General features: G+C 40.5%; 1 protein-coding gene across 2 annotated transcripts in view; it reads right to left on the bottom strand.

Moving 5' to 3' along the window:
* Positions 1 to 24,988, bottom strand: part of KIF16B (kinesin family member 16B) — a 603,866-nt gene that overhangs the window by 79,548 nt on the left and 499,330 nt on the right. For both annotated transcript variants that reach the window (XM_073628239.1, XM_073628241.1), the window contains one exon: positions 578 to 661. In XM_073628239.1, the coding sequence (XP_073484340.1) occupies positions 578 to 661 (84 nt within the window). The remainder of the gene's footprint in view (positions 1 to 577; positions 662 to 24,988) is intronic.

Raw genomic sequence — 24,988 nt, 5'->3', positions numbered from 1 at the left:
GCAAGTTACATACGTAAGGGAGGCCCTCCTCTGCATTACCGGGCTCATCCACAAGGTACGTGAGAACGTGACAATAACATCCCTGTTCCCCCCCAAATTGAAATGTCACATTTTTGGATCAGATAGTATTTTATAGGTGCAGATGTCTATCATGCAGAACAGTAAACAATAAAGAAAGGAAGAAGACAGCATTTCAATCAAATTACACACCCAAAAGGTATCGTGTGGATACATTTATTTCATGTGACAGTACATATGTACCCATATGGCCTCCAATATGTGGGCAAGACCATTAGGAGGCTCTTGAATTAGTATACATATAAATAATATCTGCAAAGGATACGGGAAACATAGGGTTTCAAATAATTTCAGGCTATTCCACAAAAGAGAATCCTGTGGCCTGGTGTTCTATGGCATAGACAAAGTTCTAAACACTGGAGAAGATCTGATTTAAAAAAATGAGTTTTCCAAATCCAAAGCGCATTGGATATAGGAGTTGGACACATTAAATCCACCTGGTAGTAACATTGATGATAGAGACCACAATTGTTTTGTTACAAATAATGATGAGACGTACCTCTAATTGAGCTCTGCGTTCAGCAATCACTCGTTCATCCTTGTTTCCAAAGAGCTTCTTTGGAGGAAATTCTAAGGCAGTAAGCTATAAAACCACAAGAGAAAAGACTACATTGGTTTCTATAATGAGTACAGTCACATAAACACTATTTTTTTATTAATTACATTCCGTTTCATTGCTCCTACATACTGTATGTTATTAAACAATAATTTCTGAAGACTGACAAATGTCTATAGTTAGCTCATTAACATAGGTCTTAATACCCAGCAAAGAGTATGGATGCACAATCAGATTTTTAACCCTTTTTAGTGTATACAGATTGGTTACAATGACACAGCTGGAAACCCATTGCAGTCATGTATGTTTTTTTACCGTCTTTGTGTTGTGTTCCCTTTAAGCAGTTTTCTCTACTATAGGATGGGTCAGTGTTAAATGCTACATCCAAAAGCAATGCGGAGTGAGTATGTAACCTCTAATGTCTCTGTGTACCCACAATATTAAGCTCTATACAACAGAGGTTGGAAGAAACATATAATCAGGTGTTGATGGGGGGTGCAAATACTGAAATACTGATTGTCATCTCAAGCTTCATTTAAAGTGGAAGTTCAGACAAAGCGACCGCTAATCCTGCTCTCTGCCACATTCTAAAACTAATATAACCCTGTAAAGCAAAAATCGCTATACTTATCTATTCTGCAGCTGATCCGGTCCGGTCCCAGCATCAGCTGGCAGCGGCGGCTTCAGTGCGGAGGCGGGTGCAGGAGAGGCAGCTGACAGCGGAAGCCCCATAATAACTCTATGGGTGGCGTCACTTCCCATCCGTTGTCGATTCTCTCCTGCACGCAGCTTCTGCTGTTGGAAACCGGACCTGATCAGCTGCAGAATAGGCAAGTACAGTGATTTTTGCTCAAGGGTTCGATAGATTATGTTTAGAATGTGGCAGAGAGCAGATTTAGAGTTAGTTAGTTTTTGCCTGGACTTACACTTTAAGTGAATATTGCTCAGCTTTAAATATATATAAAAACTCTTTTGTGATTTAATTTCACTTTTTTTTACAGGAAGAATGTCAGGTGGTAGAGTGCCTACAGGGCCACCCAATAAGGGAATTTTGGCGGGTTAATGAGGAACCTGACAATTTCAACTCACTGTATGGCCAGTTTTAGGCAGCACTTTTAATTCCAAATTTTCAAGTGAAGCACGGGTTCACTTAAAATAAAATGATGGAAAGAATAATGACCTTTAGAAACCCATTGGGACCAATAATTGGTCCCATGAGACTAACTAAAATGTCAGGGGCTTAGGCAGTTTTAGATCTAAAAGACAGTCAAAAGAGTTACGTTCTAAGCATTCTGCAGCATGCATAATCATTCAGCTCCTCAATAAAATTAATGCGTGGTTTGGCCAAGATAAAGATATTAATGGATCATTAAAAAATTAATATATTTAATAAAGAGTCATAAAACATTAGGAACATAACTAAAGATAAGACAATGTATAAAGGGAATTTAAGCAGTAATATACTCAGAACAAAATAGTTATCTATATACTGTAAATGATTCATAAAATAAAAGAAAAAATGAGGTTGTGGGAATATAAACGCCATTCCACCCCAAGTTTCGCAGCATTTTCTCTAGCTGACAGTTTGAAGACATATAGCAGTATAGTAAATTTGATAAAGAGTGTTGGTGTAAAGTTAATGAGGGCTAAAATTAAACATGTATCAGGGAGATAAATCATTGCTAGATGCTGATAATTAGAATTAGCACAGATCATATATTCCCTTATAAAGCTCCATGTTAATGGCTCATAAAATTAAGGTAAAATAAGAAAGGGCAGAAGGTGGAAATAAAGAGAAAATTACTGTACCTGAAGTGAAAGAATCAAGAGGAAGAGAAGAGAATACAGAGTATAGCAATAAAACTATAACAAGATCCTCCCATTTTCCCACAATCCTTTCTCCACCCTTTGCCTAGGTGGGCCCGGCCTGTTTTGTAAAGAGGCTCCAGCAAGAGAAGGCTATGGTGGAAGGAGACATTCCTGAAACCACAGATTAACACTAATTTCATAAGGGAGACTATGAATCAGTTCATCTTTCTTGCTCCTGTGCCAACCGATGGCACAGAAATCCAGAAATAACCGCTTCCATCAAAGTCTTGTCACTGTTTGCTTTGTCCTTCAGATGCATCCTTTATCCATATTCCCACAAGCTGGCTATACAATAAAAGATTTCTGAATGAACACACGTACAAAAAAAAATTATTAGCACATATGATGACATGACAAACTATGACAAATGCTGTTCAAAAGTAAACTGTGCTGATTAAAGTGCTTATACAATCAATTTAAATAAAAACAGGCCATTTTGCAAAACACTTGCACCTTAAGAGACTCATCTGCACGAGCCCTTTGTTTTGCACAATGGACTTTTTTTTATTTATACTGATTAAGTATTTTAAGCAGCACTGTTCACTTTTTTGCTGTATACAGATATTCTGAATTGTTTAGATTTAATTTGTTTATTCATTTCTGAGCACATTACAATTTTTAGTAATAGCAGTGCTTGGTCTCTTATTCAATTCTACTAGTGTGGGGTCAGCTAAAACAAGCATACACCAGGTGACGTTAATTGGAAAGTGTGATCTGCATGCGTTTTCTAAGTCAGTGATCCAGAAAAGAGAAGGCAGAAGATCTACATGATGCCCGGGCTACTAGAAAGAGAGGCCAGTGATTACTGCCTGCCTAGCTTTCTCAGCAAACTATTCTTTTATACAAGTTAGCAATGGAAAATTAAAGCCTGCACCCTACAAAAAGGCTTCTTTGCTATGAAGATTTTTTAAACTGATACACAGGCATTAGGAGATATGTTTTAAACCTACTTAAAACCCTAGTAAAAGTTAACTTTTATTCATCTCATTAACTTTTACTGTATCTATTAGTTTCCAGCTACAACTTAATACAGCAACATAAAGAATTAAAAGTTAATGTAACTCGTAAAACCCTGAGATCAATTAATTACATTCTAAAAGTCTATAATGAAATCCACATAGGATTACTCAATTTGCACCTATAAACCTGTTATATGTGTGTGAAATGACTTGTATTTAAGAACTAGGACCTAAGATACTGAGAGCTGGAATTTTCACAAAGTAAAGAAGATATTTCAGTGTGGGAAGAGAAAGTACTCTAAAATTTGCAAGTAGAGAAAAGTGAATTACCGGTAAACCAAAGTTTGATATTCAAACAGACGGAGATAATGAAAAACTGCAAATGTTGCTTAATCTGTTGCTGATGAGCGAACATTAAATATGAATAGCTTTTCCCTTCCAGGATACCAGCCTGCAACACCAGGGACACGGGCTGGTATTCCACTAGACAGGAGTATGAGGGTCCCTTAATATGCTGGTACCAGTTCATATATTCTTAGGCTCCAGTTAGAAAATGCTATGGAAATTTGGGGGTTTACCATGCAACCTCTTTCATGGTGAACTCGCAGACAGGTCCACAGAACCTCATAGCATCATGTTAACTGTATACAGGCTTAGCAATGTGTAGGTGTTATGCCGCGTACACACGGTTGGACTTTCCGATGTAAAATGTGCGATCGGAGCTTGTTGTTGGAAATTCCGACCATGTGTAGGCTCCATCTGATCGTTTCCATTGGAATTTCCATTGCACAAAATTTTTCTTGGCTCATTGTATGTGCTGTATGTCACCGTGTTCTTGACGTTCAGAAATTCCGACAACTTTGTGTGACTGTGTGTATGCAAGACAAGTTTGAGCCAACATCCGTCGGAAAAAATCCTTGGATTTTGTTGTCGGAATGTCCAATCATGTGTACGGGGCATAACACTCACAGATATTATTATAACCTCTCACAGAGATCACATTCCTCTTCCTAACAATGCCTTCAGCTGCTTTTCCTATTAAATGGATAGTGTGCTTTGTTCAGGCATCATCCAATATCAGCATCTTCTTGGGCTGGTATGCTAAAGATAATCACAATCTTGTTACTCCTGGTGCCTATACAGTTTACAAATGACTGACACAGATCAGATAGCTGCTGTAGCCTCTCACCCTGTGACCTAAGCCTAGTACACACAGGCCGAATGTCAGGCAGTTTCTGTTGAATTGGCCAACAATTGGCCCGTGTGTACTGCAGTTGGTCCATTCGACCAGCTTCTGTCGAAGGGGCATGACCGAAAAAGGTCTACTGATCGCCGCCCGGATCAGCGCTCTCAGCCAATGGCTGAGAGCGCTGACTGGAGTGTTCTTGCGGGGGAGTGGGCGCGACACAATAGAACAGCAGGGGAGAACGCCGTACGAACGTCGTATAGTTAGTACAGCGACTCCTGTACTGGGTTGAATGCAAAAAAAGACTAATATGTACTAGGTCTAACTACCAAGTTACTTTGTTGCAGTCTCATCACCTGGGAATAGGAGACTGAGGAAATGCTTCATCCTGCCTGCAACAGACTGATAATATAATCTCAGCTAGGGCAAAGTCATTTGCCTGTCAATTAAAAGATGATTTAATGAGGTGAATAATGTTTCTGTGTTTAATTTTTACGCACACTTGTAAAGTTTTTGAACCACTTCATACACATGGTCGTACAGGGGCCATACATTGTGTAGAGCCTGCGTATTCAATTTCCCAGGACCTGCAGCTAGCACATACAGCTGCCCAGTGAAAGTGATTAGAAGATGCATTGATATGCAATTATGCACCAGGCTTTGCAAAAAGCAGTGTTTCTCAACTCCAGTCCTCAAGGCGCCCAACAGGTCATGTTTTTCAGGATCCCCATTATCTTGCATAGGTGATATGATCAGTTTAACTACCTTACTAATTACCACAGCCATTTCATCTGAGGGAAATCCTGAAAACATGACCTGTTGTGTCACCTTGAGGACTGGAGGTGAGAAACACAACCCCCCCATGGATAACTGCACACAGCTGCATCTTCTAATTCATCTCAATGGGCAGCTGTACATTATACAAGTATGGTAGTAGTAGGTTCTGGGAAAGTGATTACCCAGGCTCTACACACTGTACATTGTCTTCTTAAAATGCTCCTTTGACAAATTGAGAAACTCCAATTACTATTTTTTCATGTGTGTTTATGTATACATTTACATCAGTGCCCTGGAAGTTAATTCTTAAATAATTATTTTTATATTTTAGCAATAACTGGATAAAGGTTTCTTCCAGTCCAAATTCCATGCTTGTTAATTATTTCATTCACTCAAAAGGGAACTTTGACAGAATCCATTCAATCCACATGCAGCTTAAAGAACTCTTTTGGATTAGCTGAAAGATAGCATATTTTGTTGTAAGGGAGGGGTGCTTGATAAAGTGCATATACATTTAAAACATACCAAAGTGGAATTTCACTGTCCTAAATCTATCCCTTAAAGCGTATCTCCAAGGAAAGGAAGAATGTACCCTTGCAGTGGGTCCGCCCCATGCACTGCAAGGGTTAAATACTTGTTTAGGTTAAGGGGACTGCAATTTTCCTTACCCGATCCTCTGCTCCTGCTGGCAACCAGCACTCTTCTCTAGAAAGCAAAGCCAAGCCGCTCCAGGTGAGAGAAATCCCACGCTTCAACCTCATGGTGCAGGTCCAGTCCACAATCTGGATAGGAGCCACTGGAACAGGAAAAGGTTTGGCCGCAGGTTTGAAGCAAAAGTGAAGACTTTATTGAAGATAAAAATCATCAGACAACAACGTAGACATCACAGCATTAATGCAGACCTGGCAGAGATTAAGACGTTTCACGAATTGGAATTCGCTTAGTCATAATCTTTATTATGACTTATGACTAAGCGAATTCCAATTCGTGAAACGCGTTAATCTCTGCCAGGTCTGCATTGATATTATGATGTTGTCTGATGATTTTTATCTTCAATAAAGTCCTCACTTTTGCTTTAAACCTGTGAGTGCGGTCAAACATCTTCCTGTTCCAGTAGCACTCTCCTCTACTTCCCTACACTCCAGCGTTGGACTGTGCCTCACTGTCCTTACCCCTCAATGCAGGTCTATAAGCCTTACATTGAACTTGATGATGTCAGAGTTCCTGCAACTGCCAGAGCATAAAATTCAATTCAATTTGGGCTTGCATCACCAGATTTCAAGGCGTGATTGATTCTGACTGTTGGATTTGTTGAAGCAACTCTCTTGAATAAAACAATGACACACATCACATACATCAGCCTCGCTGTATATTAATAATAACCTGATCTGCGGATGTTTGCCCTCTAACTTCTTCAGACTTTTCTACTCTTCTGACTTCGCCTTGTACCTCTCCCTAAATGAATCATCTCTGCCATGCTTATTGGCTTAAGTTGGGTACACACACACAATTTTTCTTTGTTCAACCCAGCTGGCTGAACGAAAAAAAAAAAAATCTGACAGATTGCCGTACTAACACAAGCGATGTTAGTGCAGCAATCTCCCCCGCTGTGCCTTTGTATTCTGACAGGGGGTCGTCGTTCGACAAAAGTCATGAGACCAGCCTGTCGGACAGGCACCTGTACACACTGTTCAAATGTTGGCTGGTTCCTGCTGAACCGACTGATATATGGATCGTGTGTACCCAGGTTTAGCCTCTGCCTGCTTTGCTAGCCACTTGAAACCCTTTTGTTAATCACCCTGACCCAACTATGAATCCTCTGCTGCCAACAACCTACCCACTGCAGTCCCATCTACCAGCACCAAGGTTGCTGTCCTTGCACTCACTATGCAGCTCAAATCTAATAGTTGTAGAATGCTCCTGCAGGCACAGGTACCGTCACACCACTGACAACTACATTCAGGGTGAATGAAAACAGAAATGAAGGAAACTGGAATTTAGGGCACCGCATAGACCATATATTAAAGTTTCATTTATTCTATTTCAATACCCATGAAATTAGTTAGATATACCTAAAGCGGAACTTCAGTCATTTTTTTCATCTATTAAATCTTCTGCCCTTGTTGGATAGTAAAACATTTTTTCTGCTAGTAAATACCTTATACAGCTCACTTCATGTTTCTTGTCTGGTCATTAGCCTAGGCTTATGACATCATGCACCACTTGTGAGAGTTTGCCAGAAAGGGAGGGGGGGGGGGTGAGTCATAAGAGGGCCAATGAGAGCTGCGCAGCTGGAGGTGTGTCTCTGTGTGTAAATCCAGTAAGTGAACAGGCAGCAGCTTCAGCTGCCCACAGTTAAAATGGCTGCAGCCAGACTTAGTGGAGGGAGATTTCTGCAGCATATTTGGCAAGTACAGAATCCCAGTATGTATACAATAATATGCAAAGTGGTTGGAGGGAAGCTTCAGAATGGTAAATATGTTTTTATTACAAATTATGTGAGCAGACTGCATTTTCTCTTTAAAATACCCATAAAGCAGCCATGGAATATCTTTTCTGCACATTAATTACAATAATGTGCAACCTCCATTTATTGGAATTCCTAATTTGGGGGGGGGGCCTACTTCTACACGTTAGAGCAGTTTGGTATGACCACTTACAGCTCTACTGTTACCATGGTCAAGAAGACCAATGGAACCTTTTGTATGGTGGAATCACTACTAGGGTGAGCTTACTCCTGGCCATCAGATCACCTATTAGCTGAAGGGCCCACAGAGAACATATAATAGTGTAGTGTAAAAAGGGGAACCCGTCTGGATCCCTCCCTGTGCCCCGACATTCAGGGTTACTTAAACTGGGGGTGCAAAAGAGTTCACCTGTGTCATCAGATACATAACAATAACATTTCTGCAACTATATTTGTACATATTCTGGATTTTGGATTGTGCAGTATAAATGTATTCTATTTTGTATTAAAAAATGCTGAATTCTAAATACAGAGAGCTAGCATTTGTAAAAGCACGCTGATATAAATGACATAATAAGTAACCACGTATGGGTGACCTACCTGCAGCAAGTCAACTACAAAGTAACAAGTCCACTTTGAATCATCTAATAACTATTTTTTTGGTCTTTTTCCCCCTGAAGCACCCCAAATGTCTCACATTTCAGTGTTCATTTAAAGAATAAATATAATAAAATATTTATAACTGTAGAGATTGACAAGCCCTTTTAACAAACTTTCAGTAAAAAGAACCAACATTGTACATTTCCATTAATTACCTCATCTTCAACACAGCAACGGATTAGAAGAACTTTGTCATTTTTGACAGAGTGTTCATATATAGCTTAAAGAAGAAAGGAGAGTAAACAACATTTACAGCCCTAGGAAATATGTGGATTTGCTTTCTTGTGAGGAATGAAAGAAGGAACTTTGCCTACTTCCACTTCTTAAAGCCTAGACAAAGTAGCTTGAAAAATTGGGTTTACAGTTATATCATCAGTGTCAAAACAAAAAAATTAATTAAAACCATTGTATAACAGTTTAATAAAATTCCTTTATTCTCAAGGACTCTCGAAACATTTAACACTAAAATATATTTGAACAGTTGGAAATAGTTCCAACAAGTGTATAAGTACAAGACAAAATACAACAGCCAACAATATTTCAATATTCTCCAAAAAACAAAACAAAAAAAAAGATGCAACTTCCCTGAAAAGTAAGTCAATAGTCAGGTTAAGGAGGACAAGCACTGTGGAAGCTGTTCACAAAAAAGGCAAGCAAAGGACACAGGAATAGTCAACAGTATTGCCTGTAGGCTTTTTGAAGCTGATCTTTTCCTCACTGACATATTATGTCTCCTTCTGCACTGTGTCGCTGTGTGGAGGGGTGCCAGAAACATTATGCCAGCAATCAGGTTAATGCATGTGTGCACAAGCATGCGCATGCTTACAGGCATAGAAGCCTAGCTACACAAGTGATGGTGTGCATATATACAGGGCACTCAAACTGGTACCAAGTGGGCAATTTAAACCTTGCTTAAATCGATTGTAAACAAACATTAACCACTTCAATACCAGGCACTTACACACCTTCCTGCCCAGGCCAATTTTCAGCTTTCAGCACTGTCGCAATTTTAATGACAATTTTGCCGTCATGGTACACTGTACCCAAAAAAATTTTTTATCATTTTGTTCCCAAAAATAGAGCTTTCTTTTGGTGGTATTTGATCACCTCTGCGATTTTTATTTTTTGGGCAACAAATAAAAAAAGACCGAAAATTAAGAAAAAAAAAAGTTTTTCTTTGTTTCTCTAAATTTTTTTGTAAATAAGTATGTTTTCTGCACTGACGGCACTGATAAGGCGGCACTAATAAGGTGGCACTGATGGGCACTCATAGGAGGCACTGGTATGCGGCACTGATGGGCACGCTGTCAGACGCGAGTGAGGAAAAGCCGATCAATGGCTTTTCCTGTTTACATCGTGATCAGCCGTGACTGGACACGGCTGATCACGTGGTAAAGAGCCTACGGGCCCGCGGCGGCTGTTATCCTGAAGGACGTCATATGACGCCCAGTCAGGATAACTGAACCACCGCCCGGCCGTCATTCTGCTATAGGCCGGACGGGAAGTGGTTAAAAAAATACAAAAAAACCCCCAGGTCTATACTTACTGAACAGAGTGGACGTGAACCTCATCTTCTAGGGTCCCCTGCTGGTGCTCCTGGCTGTTCCTCTCTATCCAGTGCCTCCTTGCTTCCGAGCCCCACTGCTGCATCCATTGACACAGACAGCAGGGCTCAGGCCCACCCTCCCCACTGGCTTTGATTGACAGCACTGGGAGCCAATGATACTAAATTAGAAGTCCGCGCTTAGGAAAATATTATAGAAGGGCTGCAGCCCCCCCTTAATTAATTCCTAATAGGAGTTAATTGGAAGTATTAAAAGAAGAGATCTGGGGAATTGGCGCTGCCCTATTACCATTAGATGTTAATTAAAAATCACAGAAACATATAAATAAATGTATAAAACGAAAGGAGCTAAATGTGTATCCCTTAGGTGAATGTACCCCTACGCTTGTGCCAGAATAAATAAAATTAGTGAAAAGGTGTGATTCTTTAAAGTGAGCGTGCAATTCCTCTGTATTGCGTAAATGAATATTAAAATATATGGGTTTGGTTTAAATTTGCCCCACCTCCATTGCAAAACTACACATTTACAACATATCAAATCATATCAAACTAACCAAAACTTTTGAAAAATTAATATTAAGTAGCCCCCTATAATATTGTTGGGGTCCGTGACAAACCACACTATTTGGGGGCTAACAGTATCCGTGTGAGGTTACCACATATCCCTAATATATATGGTGACTAAAGTGCACTATGCATAAAGTGAAACCAAAGTGCATTAGACCTCTATGATACAATCCCAAAATTCATATATAATAAATTCATATATAAAAAATTCATAAAAATAGAAATCCAAACCATTGACACTCAAAATAAAAAGTAACGAATATAAATACACATCTGTGAAAAAAGTCCCTGTGATGGACCCAAACAGGGTTAGAATGTCTTATTTTTAGAGACAAGGATATTGAAAACGTCAGGATCGGTTGACATGCATTTACAAATGCCCAAGGAGTGGTAAAAGGTGACTTCCGTGCATGTAGAAGCTGGTGACTCCAAGTGCTCCCCCCCGTGCTCCCCCACTCACCAGAATCTGTCACCCCCTAGGGGGTATTAGGCAGAGGAGTGGGTGTTTTAAGATGACTGCCTGTGATGAATGTCCCTCTTAGGCTTTACTGCTTCGTGAGTTCCTTCTATTACACTGGTGGTGAGGGTCCCCTTCTGCTGATCCAGGTCCAGGTACCTCCACTACTATCCACCTCCGTACTGCTAGATCCTCCAGGAACTTCCACACAGCTCTCTTCCGATGCCCCGGCAAAGCCAGTGAGACCAAGAAGTGAGGGGAGAGAAGAGCTGCAGACGTGCACAGTGATGGATCCATTGAGGGCTCAGCTAAGTAAAAGGGGGGTGGGGGGTGAGGGGGGATGCTGACACCTAAACGTTTTTAGACCTTAATGTAAGGAATGCAATAAGGTAAAAAATGTTTAGGCTTTAGAACCATTTTAACAAGCTACCCAGTTACAAATGTGGCGCGGTTTTCACTTGTGTGAAAGAGGCCTTACAGACGCCAAAGGCCAACAGCATACAAAGTTAAAGATGCAAGATTTAGGCTCTGAAGTCCCTATTCACCTTAGGCCACATACTTTACTGATGTGCCTTGGAGCCTGATATACAGTATAAATCATGGAGGTAAGGAAAAAAAATGCCACTTCCTATTGTAATCAAGCAGATTCCAGCTAACAGTTTTCCACAATAGGAAAGTAAAATGACACACAACGTCCAAAAGTTTGCTTAATTTGAGTAAATTTGTATTTCAACATTTTTATTGAAAAAGTCCAGGCAGTAACAAACAAGCCATTTAAACAACCCATGCACGGGTTGTCAATATGGTAAAGGTATAAGGCCATACAGCAATAGTAAACAGGAATAATGTAAATCATCAGCAGGAGAACAGACATAAGCAATATGACTCTCTCAGGTAAACATATTGGTATGAGACAGAGGCAATCATTAACAAATGAAGAACAAGAACCAACACCACTAGAAACCATATGTAAAGTAGTTTTAAACAATACCTTAAGTCTGTAGGTGTAGAAAGAGCGGAAATAACTGCAACGCACAAGGGAATAGGGAGGGGAGGATAAAAGGAGGTAATGGTTAGGAAGTAACCGGAAAACCTCTATAATTATACCTTAGAATATTCATGTAAGCAGAACCATGTAAGGCCCTAAAGATAACCTGACACAGACTAGATTACTGTCAGGAAAGGCTTGCTGGGAGCAGCAGCTCTACACAAACCGGTGCGTGATTGCGGGTGCCTGTGCGCATGCGCGCAAGTGCGCGATCCCCGGCGCCAGGTGGGCTATTTAAACTCAGCTGTTACAATGAAGCTCTGCTGTCTGATCTACAGCGTTCCCTGATAGTTATTGGCTTATCTGATCTGTTCCTGTAATTACCCGGCTTGTCCTGTGACAACCTCTGCTATCCACCTGCATCTGACCCTAGCCTGTCCACAGCCTTGTACCTGCCTTATGCTCTGGTCCATCCGTGCCTGCCTGTTACTGACCCGGCTCGTCCAGTGACTCTCCTCCTGTCTTCTGCATCTGTTCCAGTACTGCCTGTCTGTGTATGACCCAGCCTGCCTGACCTTCCTGTGTTGCAGTCCCTGGAACCACCTCTCTGTATCCTGTGAGTGCCTTCCGGATACAAGCCTGTTCCAGTCTTCAGTCCAGTCTGCTGTCTCCGGCCTGCTATCTCCAGTCTGCTGACCCCCAGCTACAGCATCATCCGGAACTCCAGGCTTACCTTCCAGCTGTTGATCCTGCCAGGCACTCGTGCTACCTTGTTCTCCCGCGCCTTCTGTTTGCTCTATCAGGGGCCGTGAGTCAGGGACTTAAGAAAGGCCTCCCTCTGCATGTCGGACTCATCTACTGGGTACGTGACAATTACCCAACAGGAAAAAGGGAGAAGGAAAAAACTGAATGAAGGAAAGAGAGAGAAAAGAAAGAAAGAAAAGGGTCAACCTGAGACTCGTCAAGGAACCCAGATATGCTGGATCCACGGATCCCATATTTTATCTAATTTCTTGATGTTATTATGAAGTGTATGGGTGAGTTTATGATTGATCATAATCCAATTAAGGTTGCTCTTTACATAGTCAAGTGGAATTACCAACAGTTTCCAATGTTTAATAGTAATTTTTGCCACTAACTATATTAATTTTGGTAAATATGGATGCTAGAAAGTATAAAAAATATTAACCTCTTGAAGCTGATGCATCCTGGCCCTTGAAGAGGTTTATGGCGCTGGAAAGTGGGGCGGCTTAAGATCACGTGACCGCCATGATTGGCTGTCCGAAAACTCCTGATCGTAAGGACCAATCGGGAGCTTTCAGTAAAGCGTCAATAACTGTGCCGGAAACTGTGTCTTGACACAGGAGCTTCCAGTAAAGCGAGAATAACTGTGTCGGAAACTGTCTTGGCACAGGTGTATTAGGGGCAATTAACTCAAATATGCGGCCCTCGACGCAAAGGACAAGGCCCTGAGAGGCCACATATTTGCTTAGGCCAGCGCCAAGGAGTTAAATGCTTTCATGTGCTGCTGGCTTGCCTGGTCAGAACAAATTTTCGGAGACTAGATCTCAAACAGTACCATTTTGCAATGTACTATGAAGGAATTAAACTTTCCATATCTTGTGGAAAACTACTGCAAGGGACCTTGATCATATATTTCATTAGCGAGGAGGTGATTTAACTGACCAATGCCCTCTCAAAATTTAAATATTAGTTCTGAGCAGAATGACCCCTTTAAAAATGGGTAAACTCTAAAGTTAAGTCCCCTATAATCCATCAGGCAAGCAAGTGATAAGCAGGTTCCACAGGCTCCAGGTCTAAATCTTATGAGCTAAAGCCATGATATGTGTGTATCTTGGTGTACTTTGTGTATCATCATTTTCAGATCTGTGCAATAAACCAACATGAAACTTTGCCTCTGTGCAGAAGCTTCTTGTGATAAAGACCGCTCACTACTGCTCTCTCTCCTTGTGCAGGGCGAATGGCTTTGTATCTGCCCCTCCTAGTTTTCTGCAGGCAACCTGTAGTGGACGAAGCTACTAGGTCCCAACCACATCTCTGTTCCAGTCATATGCATCACGGTGATGACATCACTGCTACATTTATATGATAATAACAGGGTTTTTTAAGGTTTGGTGCACACAAAATGGATTTATATCCTCTTGGATGGTGAGAAATATTGATGATGTACCCAAAAATTAAGCTTTAACTGTTAAAAGTGTATGTAAAGTTTTTATTTGATCTCTGTCTATTAAAAATATAATTAAAAGCATTTTGCAATCTGTCGAAAAGTGTAAAAAATATACCCGTTGATCCTGCCAGATACTTTTATAGCTGATAAAGTCCTGTCTTTTCTGCCTGTGCTGCACTCATCAGTTACATTGTTTCAAGCTATCTCTGTTCAGGGCACCTTATCCTAGGATGTGGAGAAAAGGAGAGGGGAAGGTGTTTGTTAGTCCTGTTCTAAAAAGACAATGCGGATCCTTTACAAATACAGTACCAGGGAGTGACCGTTGTCACCCTAGGACAGGAAGTGTGTTACTGGAAGGATCACCAGGTGAAAATAAAGGAAATAAATAATGCATCCACCACAACTAGGGGCTGGTAAGCTTCAATATATTGTGTTGTTTTTAGGTTTGGACATTTTTTAACCATTTGAAAAACTGAAATATTTTTTTTTTTTATTCACTTGGGATGCAGTAAGCAAAATATTTCTTAAATGGGTTGTAAAGCTTTTTTTTTTTTTTCTTAAATAACAAACATGGTATACTTACCTCCTCTGTGCAAGGGTTTTGCAGAGTGGCCCTGCTCCTTCTCTTCTGGGGTCCCCCCCCGCGGCGCTCCTGGCTCCTCCCTGCATCGAGTGCCCCCTCGGAGACCTGCTTTCCAAAGGGGTACTCGTGCGGGCACACTCCTGAGTCCTGCTGCTCTGTCCATTAGCACAGACAGCAGGACACCGCTCCATCCCCCGTGTCACTGCATTTGATTGACAGCAGCGGGAGCCAATGGCTCCTGCTGCTATCAATCTGTCCAATGAGGACCCCAGACAGTGGCTGGAGCTGCCGGGCTCGTTCTCGTTGCTGGAAAGATCGGGTTAAGGTAAGTAAAAGGGGGGCTCCTGCACTACAGAAGGTTTTTCACCTTAATGCATAGAATGCATTAAGGTGAAAAACCTTGAGGGGTTGCAACCCCTTTAAAACTGGAGTTCTTTAAAAAAAAATGCATAGGACAAAACAACTGGATAATCCAAAGCGATATTTCTAAGTTGCTGTTAAAGACTCCAGCCATCAAAGCTGTAAAGTATAAACTGTAGTATGCACTTTGCCTTGCATCTTAGCAACCAGTTTGCAATTATTAACTGTGACAAATTAATCATTGCAATTCTGCTCTGACATACAGCTATTAAGTCTTAATTGAAGTAAACTGGTTGGAGCCAGATGCATAATAATGTTTTTCAAATCATGTTTATTCTTTTTTTTTTTTAAACTTATAATCTGGCTAAAAAAGAAAAAAAAAACAGCAATACATTTTTAACAGAGAAAATCGAGAATTACTCCCAGTGACAAGATAAGTGTTGATAGAAGACACACCAATAAAGAACCATTATTTTTTTTTTACCGTGCCGATATGGAGACTAGTCAGGACAGTGTAATAAAAATCCAGATTTACATAAAGGAAATTGAGATAGTTAATTCTTGGAAAATGTGATGTAAATTATGTGTGAAATGTGGCTGGCAACAATACAACTGAATGCAAGAGTAATGAAATGTGTTTGCAAGAAACATATGCTTAAGGTATCAAGATAAATTCATATATACCAAAAGGTGTGATGTGTTGCTGAGAAACTGAAATAGGATTGATTCAACCAGTGCTCTTACTACCCTTTGTAGAGAAGGTGGTTTTCTTCGGGAGTGTCTCTCTTTCACAAACTTTAGCAAAGCAAGAGCATGTTGTTCTGTAGAGAGGCAGTAGCTTTTGACAAGGAACTACAGTTTTTGGGGGATCTGGGCACAAGGTCAATTTTTCTTTTAGGGATTATGTTTGTGCAGTTAGCACTGATGTTGTATCTGACACTAAAACGCACAACAAAGATGGTTGCAGACAGTTTGAAACTGAAACTGCTGTGTGGTCTCAAAGTATGGTCACCTTGGTGGCCCTATGCTCTTCCCATCTTGCATCCAAACAGCTTGGGTTTAGCCTAAGTACGGATTTGTTACTTCCGCCTCCTGCAGGACTTATGCTCCTCCCCTCCCTCTTTTCTCTATCTCAATCCTTACTTCTTTGTCTTGTTCCTTCTTGTTCGCTTCTGAGACCGTGCTTATGGCCGCCTTCAGTCTCTTCTGCTCTAGGGTGACCCTAAGTCCTCGGTCTCAGGGCCTATTCCTTGTTGGCAAGCGGCCACTGTTGATAGATCCCAAAGTATTTTTGTACCTCTCTACAGATTGCTCACTCTAACCTGTGCCGGGGGGGGTCCAATAGACCAGCACAGGCATTCCCTTCTGCTGTAAAGCAGTGTACCTTCAACCCGGGCCCCTGTCAGATGGCCCTTGGGCCCTGGTAAACTATATGGACCTTTGGTTTACTCCACTAGGTTCCCCAATGGACAGTTAATACTTAACCAGTTCCCGCATGACTCGCGTACATATTCGGGGGCAGAATGGCTCCCCTGCGCAAAACCCTGTACAGGTACAGGGTTCCTTTAAGAGCCGCCAGAAGGCACATACACGACACCGAAGGAGCGCGCGCCCGCTGCACGGCGGTTGCGTGCACGAGCACCAGCACGGAGGTTTGTGTGTGTAAACACACAAATCCCTGTGATGTCAGAGGAGAGGAGACATGTCGTTTGTTCCTACTATGTAGGAACAGCGAAATGTCTCCTCTCCTACTCAGTCCTATCCCCATACAGTTAGAACACAGTGAGGGAACACACAATTAACCCTTTGATCGCCCCTAGTGTTAACCCCTTCCCTACCAGTGTAATTTACACAGTAATCAGTGCATTTTTATAGCACTGTTCGCTGTATAAATGTTAATGGTCCCAAAAATGTGTCAAAAGTGTCCAATGTGTCCGTCGCAATACCGCTAAAAATCGTAGATCACCGACATTACTGGTAAAAAAAAAAAAATAATAATAAAAATGCCTTAAAAATGCCATAAATCTGTCCCATAGCTTGTTGACGCGATAACTTTTGCACAAACCAATCAATATACGCTTATTGAGATTTTTTTTTAGCAAAAATGTGTAGAAGAATATATATTGGCCTAAACTAATGAAGAATTTTTTTTTTTTTAAATTAGGGGATATTTATTATAGCAAAAAGTAAAAAATATGTTTTTTTTTCAAAATTGTCGCTCTTTTTTAGTTTATAGTGCAAAAAATCAAAATCCGCAGAGGTGATCAAATACCACTAAAAGAAAGCTTTATTTGTGGGAAAAAAAGGATGCAAATTTTGGGTACAGCGTCCAACGACTGCGCAATTGTCAGTTAAAGCGACGCAGTGCCAAATTGTAAAAAGTGCTCTGGAAGGGGGTAAAATCTTCCCGGGGCTGAAGTGGTCAAAAAAGTTCTTTAATCGGACTTCCCCAGCCCAGACCTTCCTGTTATGCTCACCATGCTGTACCCCTGCGTAGGTGAACATTTGTCAAGATGCTATGCTTCTTACAATAAACATTGAACCTGCTCTGTGAGCTCACACTACTTGTACATAAACAAAGGACCCCAGAGCAAAAGTGAAGTGGTTGCAATCAAAGTACATATACAATTGTGATGTGTAAAGGTGATTGGTTCTGCACTACACAATTTTCCAATCATATATGGTCATAAGTATTGACTCAAGCCACATCAAAAAACAAGCGGAAGATGCATTATGACCTTTATTTGCAGGCTTGCTGAACTTACTTTACGTTGGAGGAGTGGGCAAAGAAGGACACATACAATTTTTAACAATTTTCAGCTACAGCTATTCAGATAGAATTGTGATTTTCCCTTACCTTAGCCACAGGATGTTTTCTACCCATTGGTGATAATTCCTACCCCCAAACAGACACAGTAGGTGGCTTGCCAACCAAGGCTAAAACCCAAGCAAAAGAGGTTCTTTCAGGGTGGATGATGGCAAGAAAACCTTAAAGTGGTTGTAAACCTTTACATATACCCAGTGAAATGACTGTCCTTGGGCGATACACAGAGATTAAACAAATCCTCCTACATGGGTTGTATCTGATTATCTGCAGTTTTCTATTCAGTCAAAGTGCTGTTTTTCTAAAGCTTGTCTGAGAGTTCAGGAAAAAAAAGAGGGCAGAGAGCTGAAATTACACTCTGCAGAGCCCAGTGAGGAGAGCTCTGAGAGCTGATTGGATGGAAGAGACACCCCCCACACACACACACACACACACACACACACACACACACACACACACACACACAGTTCACAGGAACAGAGCTGAATATGTCAATCAGCTGAAGGTCCCTCCCCTGTCACCATTTTTCCCTTGGAGTCAGGAAAGCCTGTCAGAATTTTTTTTTGCTGATAGACCAGGAATGAAGCAGCAGATAGAAATGACACTTGGTGCTCGAAATTGAGACACATACACATTATATTGGGATATGCTTTGCTCATATTTCATGTCTGAGATTTACAACCACTTTAAGTCTAAATATAGACTAAGCCAATATCTAGAAATTAAAGAAAGGATTAGAAGGAGTAATCAATAAAGTGGTTATCCTATATAACTATTTAGGGTTTGCAGGTTTGTCAAAATGGGAGGGTCATATCATCTGAAAAGATAAATATGGGAAATCTGCATGTATGGCTTGAAGGGAACCTGCAAAGATGGGAATAGGAGAGCTGCCACTGTTAACTGTTTCAAAGGAACAAATTTTCCAGCCATCATAATTTTCCCTGCCTTCTTTACGCACTAAAATCACAGCTCCCCCCAACACCTACCTGACACTTCTCACTGCTCCAGCACTGTCTGCTGCTGTAAATCAAATTCCTGTCAGGAGGGGGTGGGGGAGTGGCTTTCCGGCACTGCGTGTATATGGATGCACACAGCCCGGCTTAGAAACATGCTCAGATGGGTGCTCCCTTAGCACATGGTTTACTAAGGGGGCACTCAGAAGAAGAAGGAGCGGACAGCACCACCAAAGAGCAGGCAAGCAACTGCCCTGTGCAATATCATTGCACAGAGAAAGGAAGCATAACATCTTTTTTATTTTAAGAAAAAAAAGCATAGCTTTTAATATCACATAAAATGATTGTAAAGTCTTGTTTTTTTTCTATAAAAATAACACACGTTATACCTACCTGCTCTGTTCAGTGGATTTGCAGAGAGCAGCCCAGATCCTCCTCTTCTCGGGTGCCTCTTCAGTGCTCTTGGCCTCTCCTCCCTGTCGAGTGCCCCCACAGCAAGCAGCTTACTATGGTGGCACCCGAGCCAAGTCACAGTTCCCTGTGTCAATTCGGATACTGAGCCGTGGCCCGCCACCTCTCTATCCTGATTGGCTATCTGACAGCAGCGGGAGCCAATGGCGCCACTGCTGTGTCTTAGCCAATCAGGAGGAAGAGTCTCGGACGGCGGAGGGACTTGGGGACATTGATGGACCGAGAGGGACCTCAAGTAAGAATTAGAGGGGCTGCTGCACACAGAAGGCTTTTTATCTTAATGCATAGAATGCCTTAGTTGTATGCAAAAAAACCTTCTGACTTTACAACCACTTTAAAGTAAAACAGGGCAGACAATAATGACTGACTCAAAATATTCACCTATAAAGATTGAGGTAACAGTGGCAGCTCCCATATATCTAACTTGACAGGTTCTCTTTATTCTGCTTAAACCCAACCCTAAGTCAGGTCAGCTTAGGTGTTAGGCTGCAGTAATATTAGAAGATTTTTTTTTGTATTGTAGAACTGAATATTAGCAGTCTGCTGTGTCGTTCTGCAAAAAAGTAGCTAGAGTGGACTAACCGTATTACAGTCCTTATAAAGATGGTAGTAAAATCTGATTAAAACAAGTAATTAAAAAGTAAACCACTCTCTAAAAAATAATAAACTTTATTTTATTTATTTTTTCTCCGGCTTTCAAAATTTTATACTCCATCTTCTGCCTCTAATTGCATTCAATTTTATCTTATTATGGTATTAGCGATGCAGCATGAGAAAAATGCTGGAAGCAAACTATTTGATCAAGTTTTAAAACAGCGCCTCTGAATGAGTAAATAAATAAAAAAAAAGTGTAGATAATTTGGCGCTCTGTGTAGTTACTGAAATACAATTTCCATGAGGGTTATTGCAGTGAATCCCTCATCAAACTGTCAGAAACAATTGGGGAAGAGACTATTTTACCCACAAACTTGACTGGCATCTAGCAAAAAACAATATACTGCATGCAGTCCATAAAGTTAATAGGAAGCCTGGGTTTTAATGGACAATATACAGGTAATAAACATTCATTAATATCATATAGCAATGTGCCAGAGTTTAGAGTTTAGTAAATCTCCCCCTATGTGTTCTTTAAGCAACTGCCGACCAGCCGCCGCAGTTATACTGTGGCAGAATGGCACGGGCAGGCGAATCGCCGTCATGTTACATGTGGCAGTTCTGACATGACCTGAATTATAACTAATAACAAGAGACAGTTCTGGTATATCCACAGTACAAATGGATAGGTAGGCATTTTAGGCCCAACACATGAAGCATAATTTATTCCCTGTCGTTCCTTTGAAAAAATTTAAAGCAGGTACACAGGATAATGGTAAGTGGCTATTTACCCAGGATATTATTCTGTATTCTTGTAAGTAATAGTTGAGGAAGTATGAGTTATTTTTTTTAACTAACCACTTTAATTTTAATGTGAAATAAATTAAATGCTACTAGAACATCACTACAACAGAAGCTTCTCTAAAAAGTGCGCTTGCGAATTTCCATTTCCGCAGCTGTACCAGGAAAATAATAGTGATCATTCAAAAGGGAAATAATGCTTATTTACTGAAAGCAACTGAACGCCTTAGAAACATTAACACCATGTTTGCATACTTTTGTCTCTAAGAAAAATGTAGGACTGTCTCCCTCTTGAATTGCAAGTTGAAGCCTTTTACATACTAGTTATTTATTGACCATCGCAATGTTTAGACAACCAAAAAAGGGGCAATGGAAATAGGCGGCACAAACTTGGGTAAAAAAACCCCAATGAACCGCCCATCCATCTGTCCCTTCATTTATAACCCAGTGGCTAGTGAATGTCCAAATGGGTCACAAATTTCCATTGACTCTTTTTTGGTTGTCTAAACATTGTTATGTGCTACACAACCATCCGCTGTTTCTGTGTATGGAAGCAATGTCCAGACATTTCGATACACATCCTTTCTCCAATTATTTTTGACCCATTTGGACATTCACTAGTCACAGGGTTATAAATAAAGGGACAGGTGGATGGGCGGTAATATTGCAGTTCACTGGAGTTTTTTTACCTAAATTTGTGCCACCCATCCCCATTATCCGTTCCTGGTTGTCTGTCCTACCAACTTCATGGTGCGCTATATGCGATGGTGCCCCATCTGTCTTTCACAGATGGGAGCCACATTGTACATGAAAGGGTTTTGTAATATACATTATATTTGTGTGTCAATTGTCTTTTTTGTCTCTTTGAGTCTTGTGCTGTCTGTTTTTTTCTTTCACGTTCCCATGTTAGGAGATCCCCCCATCCATTGATATGTGCTTATATGTATCAATTGTTGTTTATATCTGGGTGGGAGAGGATACAGTTGTCTATTGGTTAATTGCTTTAGAGCAGGGATCCTCAAACTACGGCCCTCCAGCTGTTACGGAACTACACGTCCCATGAGGCATTGTAAAACACTGACATTCACAGACATGACTAGGCATGATGGGAATTGTAGTTCCTGAACAACTGGAGGGCCATAGTTTGAAGACCCCTGCTTTAGAGTATAAGGACACAGGGTGACACAAGCCTATGGTGTTTTATGATAATGTTTTTATATATATTTTATAGCTAGTCTTTATAGAACACCACTTTGTCTTGTTAGAGCACATATACATTTTTGGTTATTTGTTTTTTGTTTATATGTGTTATATATAATTATATATTCATGGGTCTCTTTTTCACATGTGTAGTCTATGTAACAGGATGTCAGGAATTAGTACCTGGTGACACCTGTTATAGGTGGGACTATATAAGAGCTGCTTGCTAACATATCTGTGTAATGACTAAGCACACATGAAGTGTGCGAAACGCGTCTACCCATCATTCTGATTCCTGTAGTTTTTGTGATGTCCAAATAAAAAGTTTTTGATCTACAGTGGTGTGCGGCCATTTCTTCTAATTTAATTAATGGCTGTGTGTTGTTATTTTGAGGGGAAAGCAAATTTACACTGTCATACAAGCTGTACACTCATATATATATATATATATATATATATATATATATACATATATATACACACACACACATATCTGTATATATATTTCCTAATCATCGTTTGCTGAGTCCTGAGAGTACAATTCAGTTAAATAAAAAAGAAATCCTCATGCTGGAACAATAGCCTGTGATTGCATAGTTGCAGCTCTTGTACAATCACTTATTGTGCTACTTTGATTTTTAGTCCTGGGTTTCTTGCCAAGTATCTTTTAGACGGCATAAAATGTTTACAGGGATGAGACACACTATGATAAGTGCACTGTACCGATTAAAGCTCAGAACATCAGTACAGTTCTAAGTTGTACTATATACCATGCTGAGATCCCCCCAGAGGTCCCTGATATACAAAGGATTCATCAGATCTAAATTCTGTGTGTGGAACTTAGGCATAAAAATAACATCTATTTCCATAGAAAAGTAAATGTTATAAAATAAAAAGAAAAGTTAAAAAGCTTAGCATTAAAGCAGACCTAGAATTGAAGATTTTATTTAATGTTGTTTAACATTTGAAGAAACCAACATTAAAGGAATCGCTAAACAATTAAAGAAATATGACATAAAATTACAAACAATATTAATAAATTATATCATCAATCATGCAAAATGTGGAAACAACTCCTAATTTAGCAGTGAGATCCATCACAAAATTCCCCTCCAGTGCCACCACCTATGGAAAAATGACTCACCATATTTATTTGACCTCTAAACATAGAAAGGTCAAAATGAGATCGTGGTCAATTCCATTCAGATACAAGAAGATTAATTCCACCAACAGTAAGCGAAGTAGAGGCTTTTAAATGTATTCTACCTTTAGCAAGGTATCTCTGGTAAATGTGCTAAAAAAAACGAAGACAAGTTTCCAATAGTAAAAAAATAGCTTGCAGCTATTTATCAAAACCTATAAAACAATTGCTAGATCAATCTATTAACCTTCTACGAAAAAGTGAGCTGCCATCCAGATAAAGGAAGGCCTGTAGATGTGGTGTATCTGGATTTTGCAAAGACATTTGATACAGTTCCCCACAAATGTTTACTGTACAAACTAAGGTCTGTCGGCATTGACCATAGCGTGAGCATCTGGATTGAAAACTGGCTATGGGGGTGAGTCCAGAAGGTGGTTGTAAATGGCGAGTATACTCAGAAGGGTCTGGTGTGGAAAGTGGGGTCCCCCAAGTATCTGTCCTGGGACCAATCCTGTTTCATTTATTCATAAACGATCTAGAGGGTGGGATAAAAAGCTCAATCTCAGTATTTACAGACAATACAAAGCTAAACGGGGCAATGACTTCTATGCACGATGTGGAAACCTTACAAGAAGACCTAAACGAAAAATGGGGTGGGCAACTACATGGCAAGTGAGGTTTAATGTTGAAAAATGTAAGGTAATGCATTTGGGTGCCAAAAATACGAACGCTAATTACTCGCTAGGGGGAAAACCTCTGTGGGAATCTAGGATAGGAAAGGACCTGGGGGTCCTAGTAGATGACAGCCTCAGCAATGTCATGGAATGCCAGGCTGCTGCAAGAAAAGCCAACAGAATACTTGCATGCATTAAAAATGGGATTCATTCCAGAGATAAAACGATAATTCTCCCACTCTACAAGACTTTGGTCCGGCCGCATCTTGAGTATGAAGTACAGTTCTGGGCACCAGTCCTCAGGAGGATGTGCTGGAACTGGAGAGATTCCAGAGAAGGGTAACAAAGCTAATAAAGGGGCTGGAGGACCTCAGCTATGGGGAAAGACTACAAGAATTGAGCTTCTTCTCTCTGAGAAGAGATGCTTGAAAGGGGATATGATATCAATTTACAAATACTGTACTGGCGACCCTGGCATAGGGAAACAACTTTTCAGTGAAAGGGAATTTATAAAGACACACGGCCATTCACTAAAATTAGATGAGAAGCGGTTTAACCATAAAATGCATAGGGGGTTCTTTACTGTCTGAGCGGTAAGGATGTGGAATTATCTTCCACAAGCAGTGGTATAAGCAGGAAGCGCCAATAGTTTAAAAAAACTATTAAATGGGCACCTTAATGACCACAACATACAGGGGTATACAATGTGCTATTGACACACACACACACATCATAGGTTGAACTAGATGGACTGGTGTTTTCTAAGCCTCACCAAGTACAGTATCTCACAAAAGCGAGTACAAACCTCACATTTTTGTAAATATTTTATTATATCTTTTCATGTGACAACACTGAAGAAATGACACTTTGCTACAAAGTAAAGTAGTGAGTGTACAGCTTGTATAACAGTTCAAATTTGCTGTTCCCTCAAAATAACCCAACACACAGCCATTCATGTCTAAACCACTGGCAATAAAAGTGAGTACACCCCTAGGTGAAAATGTCCAAATTGGGCCCAAAGTGTCAATATTTTGTGTGGCCACCATTATTTTCCAGCACTGCCTTAAC

This window comes from Aquarana catesbeiana, linkage group LG04 (genome assembly GCF_042186555.1).
Source record: "Aquarana catesbeiana isolate 2022-GZ linkage group LG04, ASM4218655v1, whole genome shotgun sequence".
Classification (NCBI taxonomy): Eukaryota; Metazoa; Chordata; class Amphibia; order Anura; family Ranidae; genus Aquarana; species Aquarana catesbeiana.
The sequence above is the reverse complement of the archived record's forward strand: the minus strand, read 5'-3'. Positions and strand labels throughout refer to the sequence as shown.